The sequence below is a fragment of the Hemitrygon akajei genome, chromosome 9 (genome assembly GCF_048418815.1).
Source record: "Hemitrygon akajei chromosome 9, sHemAka1.3, whole genome shotgun sequence".
Classification (NCBI taxonomy): domain Eukaryota; kingdom Metazoa; phylum Chordata; class Chondrichthyes; order Myliobatiformes; family Dasyatidae; genus Hemitrygon; species Hemitrygon akajei.
In genome coordinates, this window is record NC_133132.1 from 169,241,344 (window position 1) to 169,260,077 (window position 18,734).

General features: G+C 41.5%; 1 protein-coding gene across 5 annotated transcripts in view; it reads right to left on the minus strand.

Annotated features, from left to right (window-relative positions):
• Positions 1-18,734, minus strand: part of map3k7 (mitogen-activated protein kinase kinase kinase 7) — a 148,532-nt gene that overhangs the window by 17,402 nt on the left and 112,396 nt on the right. For 3 of the 5 annotated variants that reach the window (XM_073057481.1, XM_073057478.1, XM_073057480.1), the window contains 2 exons: positions 8,039-8,106; positions 2,327-2,435 (listed from right to left, as the gene is read on the minus strand). In XM_073057481.1, the coding sequence (XP_072913582.1) occupies positions 2,327-2,435; positions 8,039-8,106 (177 nt within the window). The remainder of the gene's footprint in view (positions 1-2,326; positions 2,436-8,038; positions 8,107-18,734) is intronic. The other 2 variants (XM_073057479.1, XM_073057482.1) reach the window with 1 other exon arrangement.

Consider the following 18,734-nt stretch of genomic DNA (forward strand, 5'->3'; position numbering starts at 1 on the left):
TGATTGAATTCACTCTGAAATCTGAGAAGGAGAAGCTGAAGTCAGATGCATAGGAAATACAATGTTAGGAAGTGTATGGTCGTGCACTTTGGTAGAAGAAATGAAAGGGAGAGAAAATACAAAATTCTGAGGTGCAAAGGGACTTTGGAGCCCTTGTGCAGGATTCCATAAAGATTAATTTGCAGGTTGAGTCTATGGTGAGGAAGGCTAATGCAATGTTAACAATCATTTCAAGAGGACTAGAATAAGGATGTCACATTGAGACTTTATAAAGCACTGGTGAGGCCTCATTTGGAGTATTACCAGTAGTTTTGAGCCTCTTATTTTAGAAAGGATGTCCTGAAAATGAAGAGGGTTCAAAGGAGGTTCATGAAAATATTTCAAGGATTGTATAGCTTGTCATTTGAAGAGCATTTGATGGTTCTGGGCTTGTATTCAATAGAATTCCAAAGAATAAGGGATGACTTCATTGAAACATATCTAATTATGAAAGACCCTGATGGAGTGGATGTGGAGAGGATGTTTCCTATGCTGGGAGAGTCTAACACCTTTTAGTACGGACATGAAGAGGAATTTCTTTAGCCAGAGAGTGGTGAATCTACAGAATTCTTTGCCATAGGCAGCTGTGGAGTCCATTTCTTCATGTATATTTGAGGCAGAGGTTGATAGATTCTTGATTGGTCAGGGCATGAAGGAATATGGGGAGAAGGTAGGAGATTAGGGCTGAGAGGAAAATTAGATCAGCTGTGATGAAGTAGTGGAGCAGACTCAGTGGGCCAAATGGCCTAATTCAGCTCCTATATCTTATGGTCTAAAGTGACACTAGGTATAGAAGTATATGTACATAAGGTGACTGACAGGAAATGATAAAGTAGTGGTGGATGGGATGTGTTAGTGGGAGGAGGTGTTGATCAGCCTTACTGATTGCAGAAAGTAACTGTTTTTGAGTCTAGGATGCTATGTAGCTTTCTCCCTGATGGGAACAGTCCATGAGCAGCAGGGTGGGTGGGATGCTTCACGATATTGGTGCCTTTTTCTGGCTCCTTTCTGTGTATACGCTCTCGATGGTGGATAGGCTGGTGCCGATGATGCACATGGCAGTTTTGACTTCCCGTTGCAGAGCCTTCCTTCCTTTCTGCGGCGGAGTTTCCGTACCATGCTGTGATGCAGCATGTTAGGAAGCTCTCTACTGTGCATCTGTAGAAAGACGTGAGTATTGATGTGTATCATCCAGCTCCCTTCAGCATCCTCAGAAAGCAGAGACATTGGTGAGCTTTCTTGATTGTGTAAGATGCGTTCTGGGCCACGAGAGGTTGTGTGTGATGTGCTGTCCCAGGAGCTTGATACCGCTCGCAGCTTCCTCTGCTGTGCCGCTGATATAAAGGAGAGCGTGAGTGGCTTGAGTTCTCCTGAAGTGGTATGAGTTCTCCATTCTTATTGACATTGAGGAAGAGGTTATTTGCCTGACACCAGGCCGCAGGCTCTTCCATCTCCTCTCATGTCTCCTTCTATAATACATACTACTAGAGTTATAAATTTTGTTTTGGTGATAAAGCACAGTAATAGATCTTTCTGGCCCAAGGAGCCCAAGCTGCCCTATTACCCTGCATGTCTTTGGAACGTGGGACGGAAGCAGAACACACAGAGCAAACCCACGTGGCCAAGGGGAGAATACACAAACTTCCAACAGATAACGGTGGAACTGAATCCTGATCCCTTGCGTTACACTAACCGCTTTGCTACATGCCACCCAAATTAAACTGAGATCATTTTTCTTTTATTTGGGCCCCTTATCTAAAAAAAATGTGCTGGCAATGAAGGACGTTCACGAGAACGATTCCAAGAATGAAAGGGTTGATGTATGGGGAGCACTTGATGGCTCTGGGCTGTATTTGCTGGAGTTCAGAAGGATGAAGGGGAAACTCATTGAAACCTGTCAAACGCTGAAAGACTCAGACAGACTGGATGTGAAGAGGATGTTTCTTATAGTGAGTGTCTAGGTCCAGAAAAGAGCGACTTCCATTTAGAACAGAGGTGAGGAGGAATTCATTACTACAGACAGACACAGAGATCAAACCTTTGGGCATGTTTAAAGCGGAGGTTTATAGGTTCCTGATTAGTCAGGGCATCAAAGATTATGGGAAAAAGGCAGGAGAATGGGGTTGAGGATAAAAATCAGCCAGGATGGAATGGTAGAGCATACTCAATGGGTTGAATGGCCTAATTCTGCTCCTATGACTTACGGGGTTTATTTACCCTATGCCATTCCTCTCAGGAGATGTCCATCTTACCAACTGGATTGCTTTAAATAAAAACCATGACAGACCTGTTAATTCATCTGGTGTCCATGCATAGCTGCGAGTCGTTTTCTCAGTTCCTGTGGCTGTGATCATCCTCACACTTGGACTAGAGGAACGGCTGCTATTTCTGCTGCCCTGAATGTGTGAACAATATATGTTATCATTAAGAAATTTTATACCAACGAATCACACTTGCTGTAGTATTTCAACTGTGAAATGTGGAAAAGTAATCACTGTGTTTGGGTAATCAAACTGGTTACTTGACATATTGGAGCTCCTTAAAGAGCAGAGTTTGAATTGCTGTACAATTATGTTTTTGCTGTTCTGAAGAGTGCTGCCAAAATAAATTCTGAACCACTTTTATAACTTTATTAAAATATTACATTAAGTAAGTGCATAGATCGTAGGGGTATGGAGGCCGATGGGAGTAGTTAAATGGTTCAACATGGACTAGATGGGCCAAAGGGCCTGTTTCTGTGCTGTACTTTTTTTTAAAATGACTCTACAATTAGCTGTTAATTGAAATATTTAACATTTATTCTACCACACCGCATGGCCAAGTGGTTAAGGCGTTGGACCAGCGATCTGAAGGTCGTGAGTTCGAGCCTCAGCTGAGGCAGCGTGTTGGGTCCTTGAGTAAGGCACTTAACCACACACTGCTCCAGTCCGCCCAGCTGAAAATGGGTACCGGCAAATGCTGGAGGTTCACCTCGCGATAGACTGGCGTCCTATCCGGGGGGATGGGGGAGTCTCGTACTCTCAGTCGCTTCACGCCACGGAAACCGGCATAAGCACTGGCCTGATGAGCCTATAAGGCTTGGGACAGACTTTAACTTTAACTGCCACACAGTATAAATCCATACAAATAACTTCCCATCACAGAGCAAAATAACGAATTGGGAAAATACAGAATTACATTAATTTTACAACCTTTCTGTGATTTGTTCAATGTGAGTTTCTATATATTTATTCAAGGAACATTAACCTTACTAACTGCATCCAGTATATCTGCAGTGTTGGTTACAAAATCAAATAATGATGGGGTGGCAATCAGAAAATAGCAAGTGTCTGAAGTTAAAAAGCATGACAAAGGAGATGAGAGCAATTATCTTCTGTTAACAGTGCAGAGGAACAAGCTCTGTGCATCATTTAGCATAATCCATTGCTGAACTAAGCTACGGTGGTCCTCAATTGATCTCCCATAGCCAGACTATGGAACAGAGGAAAGAAAGTTGCAGCAATTAGTGCCAATATCACTACGACAGAAGAAATTTAACCAGGTCTTCCTGATGTCTATCTAGTGACACCTGTTAGATGCTGATGTGAAGCAGCAGATGAGAGTAAATTGTGATTTGGCTATGATTTTTTGCAGAGTAAAATGGATTTTTAAAAATTTGTCCTAATGGTGTTTTCTTACATAAAAAATAATCAGTTATACCAAATTAAGTCTTTCTTCTGAGCACTGTGAAAGTAAGTAATTGGACCAGTGCAAACAGGTACTTGTCCATAAAGCAATAAACTTGACTCTGACTTGCATAATTCCCTGGATTACAGGCATTTACCCCTCAGGCTGAGTGAGACTAGAAACTAGAGATCATGGGTGAAATGTTTAAGGGGAATCTGAAGGAGAACTCCGTCACTTAGAGTGTGGTGCGAATGTGGAATGAGCTGCCAGGGGTGGATTCAGGTTCATTTAGAGAAGCCTGCGTAGATACATGAATGGGAGTGGCTTGGAGGGATTGATTCCTGGTGCAGGAAGATGGGACAGGGCAGATGATAAAGGACAAGGTGGATCTAGATAGGCCTAAACAGGCTGAAGGGCCTTTTCCTGTGATGTAATACTCTGAGTCTGACACATGAATAGCACCCAAAGTGCTGTAGAATTTCACTGGAAAATGTACAGATTCACTGATTATTTTCCTGGTTGTTTAGTATTCAAAACCTTTTTTCCTCCCAAACAGGGGCTTGGCAGCCAGGTTCAGAGATAAAGTTGAGTGGAGGCATAAAGAAGTGAATTGTAAATTTACAAGCAAATAGTTTATATTCAGTATTCATATTTTGGGCTGGCAACAGGGAAGGCTGAGAATAAAAAAAATTCTTGAAGTGATTTGTAGAATAAAAAAATAGGAACCTTAGAATTAATTAATTGGATGTGATTTAGCAAGCAACCAATTGATCATGAAGTAGCACATTATACTTTCACTTTAACATTACGAAAAAGGAAAATGTTTAAAAAAATTTGCTCCCCAAAAATCAAAACACAGAACTGTACAGGAACTGGGCCGTCAGCCCAAAATGTGATGCGAAGCCAATTAAAGTAGTAGTCAAATGGGAAACTAAACTAATCTCTTCTGCCCACACTATTTTCTTCACATTCATGAGCCTAACTAAGTGTCTCAGAGTATATAAGGTGACAATAAATATATAGAGAACGTGAGCATGGGTACAGATGTTGCAAGGGCATAATCTCATACAGCCATTAACTTTTAATCATCGACCTGTACAGTTGTTTCATCAAACTCTAAAGGTGCATTTGCTGTCTAAGAAGAATAATAAGCACATGAAAAGAATGGTGTAGATAAAGCAAAACTGTAAGATGACAAATTAAACCAGTAGTCAGGAATTTAAATAGATGAAAGTTATCTGTTAAAATAAGTGCAAGGAAAAAGTTGGGGAAGATAAGAAGTGGAAAAATATAAATACAGTAACTCTAATGGGGGAATATGGAACTAGACTGAAGAAATGGTGAACTTCCATTGTCATACATCCTCCTCTGCTTAAAAATGTTCTCTCATTCTCCAAATAATGCAGTGGTTTTCAGCTCATGATTTTACTGCAATGGGAGGATGAAATCTGCAGCTCAGAACTAATCTGCTGTCAGAATCAGAATCAGGTTTAATATCACTGGCGTATGTTGTGAAATAGTTGTCTTTGTGGCAGCAGTACAATGCAATACATAATAATAGAAAAAAACCAGAATTATAGTAAGTATTGAATGGTTAAATAAGTAGTGCAAAAAATACAAAGTTGTAAGGTAGTGTCTATGGGCTCAATGTCCACTCAGAAATTGGACAGCAGATTGGAAGAACATCACATCACAGTACAGGCCCTTCAGCTCATGAGGCAGTGCCGATATTTTAACCTACTCTGAGATCAATTAATCCTTTCTTCCAATGTAGCCCTCCATTTTATGATCATCCATGTGTCTATCTCAGAAATTCTTAAATGTCCCTAATGTATCTGCCCTCTACCAGCACCTCTGGCAGGGCACCACTCCCTGTGTAAAAATCTTACCTCAGCTCTTAGACTCTGCCACTATTGGAAAAATCTCCAGGAGTTAAAGCAAACATGTGAGGCAAGTTTTTTTATACAGGGAGTGTAGTGCTGCCAGAGGCGGCGGTAGAAGCAGTTTTGATAGCAGCATTTCAGCAGACACATGATCCGACCGAGAGCAGGAAAATGGAGATGGCAACAGTTTAATTTGACATCACAGTCAGTGGGCTGAACAACCTGTTCACACGTTCCTCTGTCAGCACATGGAGATTGTAAGTTCCCAGACAGTGTGAGCAAGTGGTGCTGCATCAGGAGTTTGAATATAAAATACAGAGCAGAACAAAGAACATATACATCCAGCACAGAGCACAGGGCAGGAGGTTTCCAACCTTTTCATTCTATGGACCAATACCATTATGCAAGGAGTCTGGAAAGAGCATAGAACATCGAATAGTATAGCACAGTAGAAGCCCTTCAGCCCACAAAGTTGTGCTGACCATTTAACCTAGTCTAAGATCAGTCTAACACTTCACACCCCCATGTGCCTATCTAAGAATCTCTTAAATGTCCAAATGTATCTGCCTGAATCACCACCCCATCAGTGTGTTCCAGCGAAAAAAAAACCTACCTCTGGCATCCCCCTCCTGTACTTTCCTGCAATCACCTTAAAAATATAGAAACATAGAAAATAGGTGCAGGAGTAGGCCATTCGGCCCTTCGAGCCTGCACCGCCATTCAGTATGATCATGGCTGATCATCCAACTCAGAACTCTGTACCTGCTTTCTCTCCATACCCCCTGATCCCTTTAGCCACAAGGGCCATATCTAACTTCCTCTTAAATATAGCCAATGAACCAGCCTCAACTGTTTCCTGTGGCAGAGAATTCCACAGATTCACCACTCTCTGTGTGACAGAAGTTTTTCCTCATCTCAGTCCTAAAAGGTTTCCCCTTTATCCTTTAACTGTGACCCCTCGTTCTGGACTTCCCCAACATCGGAAACAATCTTCCTGCATCTAGCCTGTCCAATCCCTTTAGAATTTTATACGTTTCAATAAGATCCCCCCTCAATCTTCTAAAGTCCAATGAGCATAAGCCTAGTCGATCCAGTCTTTCTTCATATGAAAGTCCTGCCATCCCAGGAATCAATCTGGTGAACCTTCTCTGTACTCCATCTATGGCAAGAATGTCTTTCCTCAGGTTAGGGGACCAAAACTGCACACAATATTCTAGGAGCGGTCTCACCAAGGCCTTGTACAACTGCAGTAGAACCTCCCTGCTCCTGTACTCAAATCCTTTTGCTATGAATGCCAACATACCATTTGCCTTTTTCACCACCTGCTGCACCTGCATGTCCACCTTCAATGACTGGTGTACAATGACACCCAGGTCTCGTTGCATCTCCCCTTTTCCTAATCGGCCACCGTTCAGATAATAATCTGTTTTCCTGTTCTTGCAACAAAAGTGGATAACCTCACATTTATCCACATTAAATTGCATCTGCCATGAATTTGCCCACTCACCTAACCTATCCAAGTCACCCTGCATCCTCTTAGCATCCTCCTCACAGCTAACACCGCTGCCCAGCTTCGTGACATCTGCAAACTTGAAGATGCTGCATTTAATTCCCTCGTCTAAATCATTAATATATATTGTAAACAACTGGGGTCCCAGCACTGAGCCTTGCGGTACCCCACTAGTCACCACCTGCCAATCTGAAAAGGTCCCGTTTATTCCCACTCTTTGCTTCCTGTCTGCCAACCAATTCTCTATCCACATCAATACCATACCCCCAATACCGTGTGCTTTAAGTTTGCACACTAATCTCCTGTGTGGGACTTTGTCAAAAGCCTTTTGAAAATCTAAATATACCACATCCACTGGCTCTCCCCTATCCACTCTACTAGTTACATCTTCAAAAAATTCTAAAAGATTTGTCAGACATGATTTTCCTTTCACAAATCCATGCTGACTTTGTCCGATGATTTCACTTCTTTCCAAATGTGCTGTTATCACATCTTTGATAACCGACTTTAGCATTTTCCCCACCACCGATGTCAGACTAACCGGTCTATAATTCCCCGGCTTCTCTCTCCCTCCTTTTTTAAAAAGTGGGGTTACATTAGCCACCCTCCAATCCTCAGGAACTAATCCAGAATCTAAGGAGTTTTGAAAAATTATCTGACCCCTGGTATCAACCACGCCCCCCCCGGGGGAGTCTCTGGCTATCCACTCTATCTATTTCATCTTGTACACGCCTATCAAGTCGATCAAACACCTGGTAAAAAGGTTGACAATATCAAGTGGGAGTTTATTTATCAGCTCCTTTTAAGTACTTCAAAAACCTCTTTCAAATCCATTATCTGACATTTTAAAATACTCTTATCTTAATATAATTGAACAATCTTAGCATCATGTTGGCCTTTGCGATGCTACAAGACTAATTTTTTAAAATGACTGTCTTACCTGATTAGATTCAGTTCCGATAATTGTCAAATCCTGAATCGACCTGCGCCTTTGTTGTTCACTGCCTGCTGAGCAAAAAAACAGGCAATAATAGTCGAGCAGCAGAATAGAACACACACAGTTGCTACAGGTGGATTGAGACAGAGAGGAGAGAGAGAGAGAGAGAGAGAGAGAGAGAGAGAGAGAGAGAGAGAGAGAGAGAGAGAGAGAGAGAGAGAGAGAGAGAGAGAGAGAGAGAGAGAGAAAAGCGAAACAGTGGGGAGGGAGGGAGGGGGGGAGAGAGAGAGAGAGAGAGAGAGAGAGAGAGAGAGAGAGAGAGGGAGAGAGAGAGAGAGAAGCAGTGGCTGCAGTGTTCAAACTAGGAATACACAGTCTGGACAACATATCTAAAACCTAATCCAGTGACCACTCCTACCACATGAATAGCTACTTCAGTCTTCTCGCCATTTTTTGTCACATGTTCTAAGAGACCATATGCAGGAGACCAGAGCTGATGACGGCAACTATTTAAGGGCTCTTACGTGATGGTTTGCAAGAACAGGCTTGCTGATATTAGTCCCTTGTGCTAAGCTTTGCTTCTTTACTCTGAGACCTTCTCTCATAGGCTTCTGCCCTGGTTATATTTTCGCACTGTTGCAAACTGACTAATGACGTCTAACTTTAAAGGAAAAATCATTCAGCCTTTGAACAGAAATTCTCCTTGAAAGATATTTCCTCTCCAAAAAAATTTATGTTTTATGTCAAAATCAATTAATTAAGCAGTTTTTTAAACTAAGTAGATGAAATTATCAAAGTACTTTCCCTGTTAACCTCATGTAAAGATTGTATTTGGGAAGACATGATTAACTTTTAAATAACCTAAATCTGGTACTCTTGAGCATTTATTACTATCTACTAAAACAAAAATTGCAGCTTTATTTTCACCCTGTCTGGTCAGATCACAATGGCTTTGAACTTTGAACAACAGCAGGTGAAAAAATGCCAAACGCACCACAAATACTCCAGATTCTGTAGTGGTTTCTCATTATCAGAAGGCTTCTTAGGGCTCCGATGTTTTAATTGGTAAACATGGATTGACAGACAGTGCCAAATGGTTGTCAATTTGGATCAGCAGCAGACTTTTATTGGGAATTGTCTGAGTAAAGTTGAGACATTACAATTAAAGACGTAAAAGTTGCTCGAAGCCATGAGGGATCTTAGTTAATACTTAAATTACTGAGCTGGAGATTTTCAGCAAAGGTGTGCATTGATTCTTGTACAAAGGTAACAAGAGTAAGGAGAAATGGATCCTGTTTTGGCTTGTGGGCTGACTTTAGTGAAATGCCACTCATTCCTGCCACTTCTTTTCATACTTATTTAAAAAGGCACTAAAGATGTTTCTTAGGACCACCAATATCAGAATACTTCAAATTAAAACAAAAAACATGCCATAAAGTAAGCTGCTAATGAATATAATAAACACAAAAGTTTCTGCAGATGCTGGAATCCAGAGTAACGCACACAAAACACTGGAGGAACTCAGCAGGTAAGGCAGCATCTATGGAGAGGAATAAAGAATTGACAGATATGTCAATTGTCTGTTCCCCTTCATACTTGCTGCCTGACCTGCTGAGTTCCTCCAGCATTTTGTGTGAGAGATTCTGCAGATGTTGGAATCTTGAGTAGTACACACTAAGTGCTGGTGGACTGGAACATTTAAGGAGCAGAATATATATTGGGGCTGAAACCGTTCATCAGCAGAGGTCTTCACTGATACTGCCTGAGTTTGTAAGTTCTCCAACACTTTTGTGTGTGTTGCTTATGTACTGTACAATAAACACTTAGCCACTCAACGCCAGCTAGGTTTAGGATGTAAAACTGCACACAATACACTGTACTCACTTCTGTACCTTCAATAGTATCAATAGTTTTGTTCAATGCAACAAGATTGATTAAAATTGACACGGGCTATGATTAGTGGTGAACAATGAATATAAACCTCTTAAGATGCCCCAGATATTCAGTGGGCCTTTCAAACAAAAAATCCACTTCACCACAGTGTTTTGTACAGAAGGCTTGTTTCTCGCAATACTTGTGGGGCTGGTGATAACGCCACTTGGGTCACCTTTAGTTCCTTTTCCTTTCACCTTAAACCTATGCCCTCTGGTTTTTGACTCCCCTCCCCTAGGATAAACACTGTAACCATTCACCTTACCTTTAAAAGGTCACTGTCAGTTTGTCATAACACCACTGAACAAATAGCACTGCTCTCATGTGGGGTAAATTATACTTATTATTGTGTAGAGATCAGTAACACTGGTGTGGCAGCTGCTGGCATGGCACAATTGGAAAGGCTACTAATGGAGAGATGTCAGTACTCTTATTAATAAGACACACCAAATATGTCAGCTGCTGATCAACAGAGAAAGTACCCCATGTTAATTTTAGCACACTCTGGACTCTGGAATGTGTCTGGGCATCCAGTAGTCATCAGTGAAGTTGCCTAGTCAGGTGTCCTAATGGCAACGGAATGTGCCTTTAAATATCACCAAAAGCAAAAAAAAGGTCATTTCCTAGTTGTGCCATTGTTATTCTTTAACCAGTTAACTATTATACCTTTGAATTCTCGTCTTATGGTGGGAAAAGTAAGTAACAATTTGCACAAATAACCATGAACATTAAGTGCTGACACTAATTCAGATTCAGATTTATTATCATGTGTACGTCGAAACATACAGTTAAATGTGTTGTTTGTGTTAACAACCAACATGCTCAAAGATGTGCTGGGGGCAGCCCACTAGGGTTGCCGACTCTTCAGGTGCCAACAAAGCATGCCTCTGGGCTACTGTAAATAGTGCATTGCACAGTTCAGTCCATCTTTGTGACTGGATAGGAAATTATTCCTGTTGTGATCCACTCCAGGTCAAGAATAAGAGCAGAGAAAATAATCTGTGCAAAATATCATTTTCTATCTGAGGCTTTTGGCAGTAATTAAGATCTACTACATATGAAAAGTTACGCTGACTGAAATGAACAAATGCTAACTTTTTCTAGCATTGCTAGCAGGGATCTATCACCGTGGTACTGCAAATTCACTCCTGTTGCATGTTGTCAAGCTTTTATAGTCACATATAGTAAGAGTGAAACAGGGTTAAACAGTGTCTTCTGGATCTCCATGTTTAATTGCACACATGTAAAGACTGGAATTGTGCCTTAAATGCTGCGAAATTCAGGTGACTGTTCAATACACTGGGATTAATGTGGTAAAAGTCTCTGAAAGTAAGTTACATGCAATTGAAGGCAAAACCTGACAACTGGAGGTGCAGAATAAAAAAAACTAAACAGTAAAACATAGAAGTAAGATTAATTATATATCACTTTGAAGTTCCTTGAGAGGGATCTTCTTCACTCAGATGGTGATGACATTGTGGAATGATTTGCCAGTGGAAGAGAAGAATCCAGGTTTGCTTTCAACAGTTAAGAGAAACTTGGCTAAGTACATGGATGGGAGTGGTATGGAGAGCTATGTTCCTATAATTGGAGTGAATCTTGGAAATGCTATTTCTTTGACAGTCATGCATAAGGCATATTACTCCCTCCAGCTGTACCACGGTGTGAGGAAAGGACATAGAGTTTGACATAGTAGTGTTATGTAGTAATTCTTCAGTAGCAGAAATTAAATCTATTTTATCCACTGAATCAGGTTTAAAATAATGAATGCAGAATTTTCAACTACTTAAGCACTTGCGCTAATACCAAAGCCAATTGAATGAATTAGAAACAAGAGTAATCTACAGATGCCAGAAATCCAAGCAACACACACAAAATGCTGGAGGAACTCAACAGTCCAGGCAGCATCTATGGAAAAAAAGTAAACTGTCAACACTTCGGGCAGAGACCCTTCATAAATGAATTAGAACTTCTGTCTGTGCACAACGACTTATATATTAAATAAAAACATGCACTTGGGAAATAGCTTTATCCTCTGGACTTCCTTTCTGAGATATGGGGCCCAAAACAGTTGGCAGCACTCCTACTGCGGCCTGACTAGTGTCTTTTAAAGTCTCAGCATTATCTCCTGGCTATGAGTACATTAGTGCTCCAGCTTTTGCAGCTATCCTACCGGAGGTACACTTGTCTTCTCCGTAATCACGCGCTAGGACATCCTGTCCAATCCCGAAGCTCCTTGCTGCTTCATTTGGCAACTGGCTGAACTGTTTATTCTGTATTTCCCTCCATGGGTCAGGTGTCAGGAGGTCTGTACGAGATCTCTGATTCCTGCTCTTGAACAGCATCGCAGGTGTTTGATTTGTTGTCGCATGAACAGAGTCCCAATACACAAAAAGGACGTTGTCTACCTTGTGCTGTAAAGAGATATCCTCCTAGTCCATCACTTTACTGAACTTCTGAAAGTTTTATCCAAACATTCAAGTTAACACATTCATTGCTGGGTAGTGAGGAGCTGATTTGAAATGTCTGAAGCCATTTTTCTTCATGAACAGTTGGAATTCTTCTGACGTTTATTGTGGTCCGCTGTCATTCAGAAATTGTTTTGGTAAGCAGTTTCTGGCGAAGTTAGTCCTCAGAGCGGAAACAGATTTTGCTGAGGTTGTTGACTTCACTGGTATATCCTCCGGCCACTTTGAGTGAGTTTCCACAGCAATCAGAAACATGGAGTTCATGAATGGCCAGCAAAGTCAATATGTATTATTTAGCACAGTGGCCACTCCCATTGGTGTAATGGTGCTTGTGGGGGCGCATTTTGAACTTACTGGCATTACGAACAGCTCTTGACCAAGTCTTCAATATGTTTATTTATTCCCAGCCACCACAAGTAGCTCTAGGTTACTCTTCATCTTGTCCAGTATGCAGTTTAGAGGAACCACAACATGAAATCCACACATCAGTGTTCTTTGACATACCAACAGTTGGTCTCATCTCACTGAGAACTCTGGAAACGAAGGGGTTACCATGAGCTGCCCATCCTTGCATGGTAATTTCATAGACTTTTGACAATACTGGGTCATTCCTTGTTTCCCTTTGTATTTCAGAATTTGTTCCCGGCAGCTGGTCCACCAATGTGGTATGGAACACTTCTGCTGGGTCACAGTATGAAGATTTTCCTTCTTCAGTTGCCAATAGTGGAAGATGTGACAAGTCATCAGCATTGCTGTGTTGTTTGGTAGCCTTGAACTCAATGTTATAAGAGTGGGGTTTGAAGAATAGTACTCAATGTTGCAACTAAATATCAGACATCACTGGAATTCCCTTCCTGGATTGAAAATGGACACAAGGGGCTGGTGATCTGTCACTAGTGTAAACTTTTGTCTGTAGAGGTAGTGGTGGAACTTCTTTATACCCCAGACTAGACTAAGGGTCTCTTGGTCTATTTGTGCATAGTTGCATTCTGAGCTCATCAGTGATCTTGAAGAAAATGCAATCAGATATTCAAATCTATCTTTCATAGTGTGTAACAAAATGGCATCAATGCCATGAGGGGATGTATCACACGCCAGTCTGATGAGCAGAGATGGCTCATAAAGGAGGAGCAGTTGATTTGATGTTATTAGTCTCTTTGTTTCCTTGAATGCTTTCATCTTTCTGACCATTCCCACTTTGCTCCTATCTGTAACAGTGTGTTCAATGGATGCAGCACTCTGACAAAGTTTGGGAGAAATCCATGGTAATAGTTTACAAAGCCCAAGTATGACCTGAGTTGTGACACATTTACCAGTTTGGGTGCCTGCAGCACTGCTTCAGTCTTCTTGTGCCTTATGTAAGCCATGCTTGTCAATGACATGTCCACAATACGAGATTTCATTCTTGAAAAACTCACTTTTCTCTCTCTTTGTCCACAGCCCATACTCACTTAGCCTGGTAAGCACATTACCAAAGTTCTGGAGGTGCTCTTCATCATTTTTGCCAGTCACAATGACGTCATCAAGGTAACATTGTGTTCTTTGCCAAATTGCTAGAGCTGATGCGATGCCAAAGGCAAGACGATTCTACTGGAACAGTCCCTTGTAAGTGTTGACTGTGAGGAACTTCCTGCTCGACTCCTCAATCTCCATTTGTAGTCAATCTTTCAAAATCTCTCCCCGCATGCCACAGAAGCAAAAATGTCTTCTACTCGTGGCAGAGAATACTGCACAGTACACAGCACTGGGTCAATGCTCACTTTGAAATCCCCACATATTCGAACAGCTCCAGCCTTCCCTTTCTTGATCACCAGGTCAATGGGCATGGCCCAGCCACTCCACTTAACCTTGGGAGAGAATTCCAGATGCTTCAGCATCCACTTTAGGACATAGTACGTAAGGCAATGGACGAACTTTGTGGAATCTTGGTGTTGCTGCTTCATTCAATCCAATTCTGGGCTTCATGCCTTTGAGTTTACTGATCCCCTTCTCAAACACCTTCTCTCATTAGCATTAAGCAGCTGCGCCAGTTGCTGGTGAGTGCTACAGTTTGGACTGCCGTTGCCTGTTGACGCTACACGGAAACCTTTGAGTGCCAGTCTAGTTGAATTTTCCTCAACCATTCATGTCCAGAAAGTTTTGGCTCTCCACTTTTCAATACATAAAGCTCCACCTGCTGTGTTTGGCCTCCATATGTCACATTCACCTTCAGTTTGACTTTGGGGGACACTTTTTCACCTGATTAGGTCTTAAGCATCACCAATGTGCATGCACATGTGTAGAGAACAACGCATGTGCAGACAACAGATCAATATGTATTGCTGGGGGGGTCATTGCTCTGAAAGAAATAGATCCATGTATCACAGAACTTACTATTTAGTGATATATATTTTTTAAAAATATCTGAAAACTAATAATAACAACATATGCATTTAATACTCTGTCATACTTTGAGGAGAGCTCTAGTGAATAGCTATTTTGGGAGTTAAAAACTAGAATGATTGCTCTTGATGAGGTGGCAAATATTATTTTGGTTCTCATTGCAAATAGATCCACTGCCAGTTAAAAAGCTAATCATATTTAGTCAAGCCTAAAATGAACTGAAGCAACTCTGCATAAAATTGAGATATGAGAATTTTCACTCTCCCATCTTTATGGGTGAATTTTTCAATATGTAAAAGAAAAAAATAACTAAAAACTTCCATATTTGAAGTGACTTCAAACTAGTGGTGTCACTTTTGAGATAACAAAGTTATACTTTTTTTTATGGATTTAAAAGGCCACACTATTCCTACTCCTAAACACCACCACCAAAACAAATACGCTCCACCACTGCAGGCCCAGAGGATGGTGTGAGTACGTACTGTTTCTCAGCTCATGGGCACTGGCCAGAAGTGGATAAATCCAAAGAACTTATTAAATGGTGAAAAAAAACCCGAAGCAATAGAAATTTAGCCAGACGGCGGTGAATCTATGGAATTCATTGTCAAGGGTGGCTGTGGTGGCCAAATAATTAGGTATACTTAAGGAGGAGGTTGATAGGCTCTTAACTAGTTTGGGTGTCAAAGGTTACATGGAGAAGGAAGGAGAATGGGGCTGAGGGGGATAAAAAAACAGCCATGATGGAATGGCACAGCAGACTCAATTGGCTGAATGGCCTCCTTCATGGTAGACTGTTATACTAAGAGTAGTCCTGGGTTCTGCCTTAAAAAGATTATGTATAAAGTAAATGTAATGTATATTTACTGAATTAGTTTTACCCGGAATCCAGTGGTTCAGTCAGGAGAGTTTATAGAAACATAGAAAAACTGCAGCACAATACAGGCCCTTCAGCCCACAATGCTGTACTTCCATTAGAAATTAGCTAGGGTTACCCATTGCCCTCTAATTTTCTGAGCTCCACGTACCTGTCCAGGAGTCTCTTAAAAGACCCTGTCGTATCCGCCTCCATCACCATCGCTGGCAGCCCATACCACGTACTCACCACTCTCTGCATAAACTTACCCCTGACATCTCCTCTGTACCTACTTTCAAACACCTAAAACCTGCACTCTCTCATGTTAGCCATTTCAGCCCTGGGAAAATACCTCTGACTATCCACACGATCAATGCCTCTCAACATCTTGTACACCTCTATCAGGTCACCTCTCAACCTCTGCCACTCCAAGGAGAAAAGTCTGAGTTCACTCAACCTAATCTCATAAGGCATGCTCCCCAATTTAGGCAACATCCTTGTAAATCTCCTCTGTACCCTTTCTATAGTTTCCACATCCTTCCTGAGGTGAGGTGACCAGAGCTGAGTACAGTATTCCATGGGGTCTGACCACGGTCCTATATAGCTGTAACATTACCTCTCGGCTTTTAAACTCATTCTTATGGTTAATGAAGGCCAATGCACCGTATGCTTCTTAACCACAGAGTCAACCTGCGCAGCAGTTTTGAGAATCCTATGGACTCGGACACCAAGATCCCGCTGATCCTCCACACTGCCAAGAGTCTTACCTTTAATACTATATTCTGCCATCATATTTGACCTACTTATTTATCTGGGCTGAACTCCATCTGCCACTTCTCAGCCCAGTTTTGAATCTTACTGATGTCCCGCTGTAACCTCTGGCAGCCCTCCACACTATCCACAAAACCCCCAACCTTTGTGTCATCAGCAAATTTACTAACCCATCCTTCCACTTCCTCATCCAGGTTATTTATAAAAATCACTGAGAAGGAGTCCCAGAACAGAGGCACAACACTGGTCACCAACTTCCATGCATATTCATGAATCATCTACAACCACTCCTTGCCTTCTGCGGGCAATTCTGGATCCATAAAGCAAGGTCCCCATGGATGCCATGCCTCCTTACTTTCTCAGCAAGCCTTGCATGGGGTACCTTATCAAATGCCTTGCTGAAATCCATATACATCACATCTATTGCTCTACCTTCATCGATGTATTTAGTCACATCCTCAAAAAATTCAATCAGGCTCGTAAGACACGACCTGACTTTGACAAAGCCATGCTGACTATTCCTAATCATATCATACCTCTCCAAATGTTCATAAATCCTGCCTCTCAAGATCTTTTCCATCAACTTACCAACCACTGAAGTAAGACTCACTGGTCTATAATTTCCTGGGCTATCTCTATTCCCTTTCTTAAATAAGGGAACATCTGCAAACCTCCAATCCTCCAGAACCCCTCCCGTCAACACTGATGATGCAAAGATCATTGCCAGAGACTCAGCAATCTCCTCCCTCACCTCCCACAGTAGCCTGGGGTACATCTCGCCTGGTCCCGGAGACTTATCCAACTTGATGCTTTCCAAAAGCTCCAGCACATCCTCCTTCTTAATCTGCTGTAAGTCATCCCTACAATTGCCAAAATCCTTTTTTGGAGTGAATACTGAAGCAAAGTATTCATTAAGTACCTCTGCTATCTCCTCTGGTTCCATACACACTTTTCCACTGTCATACTTGATTGGTCCTATCCTCTCATGTCCTCTTGCTCTTCACATACTTGTAGAATGCCTTGGGGTTTTCTTAATCCTGCCCGTCAAGGCCTTCTCATGGCCTCTTCTGGATCTCCTAATTTCATGCTTAAGCTCCTTCCTGCTATCCTTATAATCTTCTAGATCTCTGTCACTACCTAGTCTTTTGAACCTTTCTTAAGCTCTTCTTTTCTTCTTGACTAGATTTTCAACAGCCTTTGTACACCACATTTCCTGTACCCTACCATCTTTTCCCTGTCTCATTGGAACGTACCTACGCAGAACTCCACGCAAATATCCCCTGAACATATGCCACATTTTTGCCGTACATTTCCCTGTCAACATTTGTTCCCAATTTATGCTTCCAAGTTCCTGCCTGATAGCTTCATATTTCCCTTACTCCAATTAAACGCTTCCCTAACTTGTCTGTTCCTATCCCCTTCCAATGCTTTGGTAAAGGAGAAAAGAACTGTGATCACTATCTCCAAAATGCTCTCCCACTGAGAGATCTGACACCTGACCAAGGAAGATGAGTTTCAGAACTTTACAGAGAACCAGTGGAGTAGATGGGATACCAATTCATCGACACGTGGCTCATTTGAATGTAGGAGTAAGCCTTTAATGAGTGAAGTAAACTACCACCTTGATTCAGTGAACAGTAGAAGTTTGGAATTCAGATGATGCCAGGTCATCATAAATTGTAAATTTGGGATTGATGGATTGTTATTAAGGGAAATGGGACAACAGTTATTACATCGAATGAAGTTGTAGATCAGTTGTTTGGGCAGTTTAATAGCCTCAAGGCATATGTAACCAAATTGTACTCCTGCCTCTCTGGGGATTGGCTGATCTACATCTGAACACACCCTTATTCCACATTCCTGTTGCCCTTGCCTAACAAGGCTAGAGCTATTTTCAGTGATGAATTATTCCTAACATGAGCAACCAGCCAACCTCAGTCAAAAAAGCCTGCTTGCAATTACCCTTTCTGTATACCTCTATCAAATCACCACACAATCTTCTGCGTTCTAAGGAATAAAGTCCTAATCTATTCAATCTTTTCTTATAACTCAGATCTTCCAGTCCCAGCAACATCCTTGTAAATTTTCTCTATACTCTTTCAAACATCTTTTCTGTAGGTCGATGATCAAAATGGCACAGAATATTCAAAATAAGACTCATCAATGTCTTACACATCGTCAACATAACGCCCAACTCCTGTAGAATACGTTGATTTATGAAGGCCAATCAGCTATAAACTTTTTCTACAACCCGATCTACCTGTGCAGCCAACTTCAATGAATTATGGATCTC